This window comes from Octodon degus, unplaced genomic scaffold (genome assembly GCF_000260255.1).
Source record: "Octodon degus isolate 3935 unplaced genomic scaffold, OctDeg1.0 scaffold00117, whole genome shotgun sequence".
Classification (NCBI taxonomy): Eukaryota; Metazoa; Chordata; class Mammalia; order Rodentia; family Octodontidae; genus Octodon; species Octodon degus.
In genome coordinates this window covers 1,134,201-1,139,573 of record NW_004524693.1, presented here as the reverse complement: position 1 = coordinate 1,139,573, position 5,373 = coordinate 1,134,201, and the positions used below count along the sequence as shown (strand labels likewise).

Here is a 5,373-nt window from a genome sequence, read left to right as displayed (position 1 = left end):
TGTGTGTGTGGCCAGCTCAGCCCACCAGGGGGCGGGGCTGGCTGGCATGTGGTGCTGGGGGATTGAACCGCGGTCCCTGTGCTTTGTTAAGCTTGTTCTAAGTAGGTGCTTTAGACCACTGAGCCATCTCACCAGCCCCAAGTCAGGAATTTTAATGCCTCCTGCTTTGCCTTTGTTCCCCAAGAGCACTTTTGCCATTCTATGTCTTTTCTGGTTGCAAATGAATTTTTAGAATGTTTTATCTAGATCTGAGGTGAATATTAAAGGTATTTTAATAGAGATTGCATTAAATCTGTATAATAATTTTGGGAGTATGGCCAATTTCACAATGTTGGTTCTTCCAATCCAGGAGCAAGAAATATCTTTCCATTTTCTGAAATCCTCTTCTATCTGTTTTTGTAGAGGGCTGTAGTTTTCATTGTATAGATATTTTACTTCCTTTGTTAGATTGATTCTTAATTCTTTCTTTCTTTCTTTCTTTCTTTCTTTTTTCTTGAATGCTGTTGTGACGGGTATTTCTTCTCTACTTTCTCTCTCAGAGAGCTTGCTATCTTTGTACAGGAATACTATTGATTTTTGCATGTTGACTGTATCCTGCTATGCTACTGAATTTGTTTATTAATTCTAGGAGCTTCTTGGTTAAGCTTTTTGGGTCATCTGCAAATAATGATAGTTTCATTTCTTCTTTACCTCATCTCATTCTTTTTTTTTTATTTCTCTCTTATCTAATGGCTCTAGCTAATGATTTCAGAGCTATATTGAATAGGACTAGTGATAGAGAACATCCTTGTCTTATACCTGATTTGAGAGTAAATCATTCAGGTTTTCTCCACTTAGAATGAGGTTGGCTGTTGGTTTGTCATAGATAGCTTTTATGAGTTTGAAATAGAGGCCACCTATTGCAATTTTTTGTAGGGCTTTGATCATGAATGCTTTGAACTTTGTCAAAAGCCTTTTCTACATCTATTGAGATGATCATGTGGATTTTGGTTTTGACTCTAAAACAAAACAAAACCACAATATCACATTCGCTGTAACTGTGATTTCACTGATCCTCCTAACTAGTCTCTAAATAATGTGAAAGAAAGGATAATGTTTGTCTTGTTCACTACTTTATCTTCTGTACAAGAACTCTTAATATCCAGTAACCATTCAATAAATATGTGATGTGTGTATGACTGTATATCTAAATCAATAAATGGCTTTGTTACTGTTTTGATTCCTCAAAATAGCATAAATATCTTGAATCCAATAAAACAAAACCAAATACAATAACCTTTAATTGAATACCTTGATTACACTTTTTTAATGTTGCCATATTACTATTTATTGTAAACAGAAAGAATTATACAATGCTTTGTCAAAGAAAAAGAATTCAGTTTTAACTGACAAAAAATTTCTAACTTACCTACACAGAAATACAAGCATATATTACACATAAATTCTATTACAGAAGTGGCACTGGTATATAGAACTGTATCAGACCAATTACAATGTTATGAAAGTTTCTAAACCAAAATGAATGACTTAAAGGTAAATAACACTATCCTACACACAGCGGGAGTAATTAAGACCCTTTTGGCATGTTATCTAGACATCAGCTGCTGTTTGAATTCAGTAACAAGATTATCAAGTTAACATTAAATATTCTCCCTGTTTTTCAATGGACATTGATTGCATACATTTATTTAATAGATAGTCTTCCTTTTTTTCTTCACTCATGTATGATCCAGAATCATTTGAAGAAACTGATTGCATGAATAGTTTGTTTGGTCATCTGAACATCTTCAGTGACTTACATCTTATTTTAGATGCATGTCCAATTTTTAACCCTTCTTTGTTTTTCACTGTCCTTAAAAAAGAGTGCTGGATGGTCATTTCAGGTGAAGATGCATCTGTGCTGCTAGAAGAGTCCTCTCTTTGCCTCTGGTGTCACCATGTAGTGCAGGGATAATGCTGTTTCTGTGAGTAACGAGAGCTGAGGCGACTCCTGTGATGAATGGTGACCCTGGCTTTAATGAGCTGTGCTGAAGCACATTCATGTACTGCCCCTTCATTAATGTCCTCGGGTAGTTTGCATTATAGATCTTAGCAATGCTGCACAGGTAACACTTCTAGCCCAAGGTGAGATCTGGATGCTCTTGCAGCTTGGCCATATGTAAATTCACTTTGTGTCCATCTTTGATTCTATCAGTACCTTTGGAACTGTGGTAATAAGAATGTCCAACTGATTGAGCAAGGGAACATCGCAGGCTTTCTGGGCTCTCCGCAGTCCCAAATTCACGCAGAGATAGTGCCTTGATTACACTTTGAAAGATCATGAGCTTTTCAGTGTCTTATGCTATTAAATTATAAGAAACTCATTTCTTGTATATTTTGTAATATAGTGATTATGAAGAATTACTAACCTGAGAATAAAGTAGTTGCTAACAGATTGCTAAAAATTGATTTGAAAAATAAAAACCTCCAATAAAATATGAACCAAATGCTAATAAAAATAAGTTTTAGAATTATAATACAACATTATAAAGAAATTATGGGTTGAAAGTCAGAAAGCAAGCTTGATTTACATTATGATTTTCATTTCCAACTGTAATGAATGGTTTTGCTATATTTATTTATATTTAACTTCACTTTATACTTTGTAATTTTATATTTTATATTCACAATAGTCATTTTATGATGTTCTTAAGTATACAAATTTTTTAGGAAAATATTGTTCATTAACCTACCAACTAGGAATCAAGAGTTTGAACCCCAGCACCACAAATAAAAAAGAGGAAGAAAAGAAAGAAGGAGGAGGCAGAGGAGAAAAAGGAGGAAGAGCTGCTGATAGTGAAGTAGGATGAGGAAGAAGGAAAACAAGGGAAAGAGTGAAGAAAGTACTGTCATGCTTTAGAGCAATTTTAAACATAACTGAAGTAATTGCAGTAGTGTTTTAGAAATAACATCCAAATACATTCCTGGGTATTTTCTTTTACATATGAAAAATTATATCCATGTAATTCCAAAACTATAAAGGAGAAAAATTGAAAATTTCAAGCAGAAATTTTCATATGAGTACCATCTAACAGTATTTTGCAATTGTCTAGGCCTTTAATCTTTGCAAAGCATTTAAATTTTTTTATGAAACTTCATGGCAACACAAGTTATCTCCTTTTTGATAGAATTGTATGCAAATGCAAACAAAAAAATCAATAGTAACAAGTAACATTTTCTTTTAAAAAAAAAATTATTTATTTATTTATTTATTTATGTGTGTGTGTCCCTGCTCAGCCCACCAGGGGGCGGGGCTGGCTGGCATGTGGTGCTGGGGGATTGAACTGTGATCCCTTATGCTTTGCTAAGCTTGTTCTAAGTAGGTGCTTTAGACCACTGAGCCATCTCACCAGCCCAAGTAACATTTTCATAACTTGTTTAAATTCTGACAACTCTGGAAGTCATTTTGCTGCTTGTGCAGTACATAAAACCTTCTAAAATGATGACTGCAGATCAGACAACATTGTCATAAATCTTGCCTCTTGTCAAAGATTTGAACAAAGTCTTGTTGTGTTTAACATCAAGGTGGCAGCTGTTCTGGGGAAATTTGTCAACTGGAAACTAAAACAAGATTCACACAACAACTTGGAGAAATATGTATTTGCACTGGTAAGTAGCCAAAGGAGATGAGCACTTTTGCTTTGATGTGTCACCTTTCAGTGAATCAAACAGTGCTTGTAGACTTCAGTCTTGTGACTTCTAAAATATTTTATTTCACAAAGCAGTAATTTTTAAAAATAATTTAGAGTTCTTACATAAGTTTAACCCACTTAAAATTTTTGTCTAAGTGCAGGTGAATCTGACTTTCATGTTTTGACCTGATTTTTTAGTTTTATTTTGCAAAAGTAATATACATTTAGTAGAAGCCGTTTCACTTTCAGCATGATATTCAATAAGTTACTTGAAAAAGTCAACATTTTATGGTGAAATAGGCTTATATTGGGCGAATTTTTCCAGTTATAGCTTAATGTGTTTTGAGCCCATTTAAGATAGATTAGATTGAGCTATGATTCTTGGTAAATTAGATGTATTAAATGCATTCTCAATTCAAGATGCTTTCAGATTATGAGGGTTACCAGGTTTATCATACCATGTAACTTGAACATCTGAATGGGAATTTTAAACTTATGAGTCATTATATCATTCCTGTTTTTCAAAGTAGAAGCCTAAGTGTACATTCCTTAATTTCAACAATGGCTGTATTGCTCAAAACACAATTGGAAATAATATTTTAGGATTTTCTTCAGAGCCTGTTAACTAAAAGCACAATTTAAAAAAAGTCTGCCTCAGGGCTATGGTTGATTTTTCTATTAACCAGCTTGAATGTTCACTTTTACTCCAATCTTGATCACAAGTTCTTCTTGGAAGCTTTCCCAACTCTGGGGACAAAGTTTTCCCACATGGAAATTATTAAAAGTTTATATGATTCCAAGAGTAACTACCCCTCTTCCTTATTACATTTCTTTATAAAATTTCAGATCACTATCAGATTTCTTTTTTTAAAAAAATAGAACTATTCATTTTGACCTGATTTTAAGGATAAACAATTTAATGAAAGAAACAAAAAAGTACAAAATGTGATCAACCTTGGATCCAGGATATCTTGCATATCCTTAAAGATAGTTCTTATTCTACTAATTCAAAATATTCAATTTATTATCAGATACTTTTTCAATAAAGGGTATAAAGCCCCAAGACACCAAGAAAGGAATACATAAAATATGTAGAGAAATTGACAATTAGTCTACTTACTGAAGCAAAATGTTCCTGCCGAAGTATGATGACAGATGTTATGGTTTGTGTCTAGTTGTCCACCCAAATCCCCATGCATTCATGGGGCACAGTTTTAGAGTTTGGGGTTATTCCATGATCCAAGCCTGGGATTATAAATCAGAGTACTGCTGGGATTATGGGTGTCAGTGCTACACCCAGCCTGGGACAGAAAGCCAGAAGGCAATATAAAGAGAGACTTGCTCTCTGTAGCCATTTTTGCTGTTACTCCTCCCTTTTGCTCTTGCTATTTTGCTGCCTTTCACTGCCACAAACTGCTGCCCTAGGCCATGTGCCACTCTGCCTTGGAGCCAGTTGAGTATGGACCAAAACCTCTAGTAGCTGTGAGATAAATAAACCTTTCCTTTTTCATCTTGAGTATCAGGTATTCGTCCCAGCAAGGAGAGAAGAGTAACTAAGACAAGAGATTAAGTATAATGATTTGGAATCTTATTGGGCAGGGACTGTAGTAGCAAGCTGAGGGATTGTAATTTATTCAATAAGAAATAATATACCTACTGAGAACTTTGATCCTGCAAATAACATTATGTGATGAATCTTTAG

General features: G+C 34.3%; 1 protein-coding gene across 1 annotated transcript; it reads right to left on the bottom strand.

Annotated features, from left to right (window-relative positions):
* Window positions 1–1,629: 1,629 nt before the first annotated feature.
* Fam216a (family with sequence similarity 216 member A) lies at window positions 1,630–2,321 on the bottom strand. The gene is given in 2 exon segments (XM_012516649.1): window positions 1,630–2,006; window positions 2,009–2,321. Coding segments are annotated over 2 exon segments (690 nt in total).
* Between the last annotated feature and the right edge of the window lie 3,052 nt (window positions 2,322–5,373).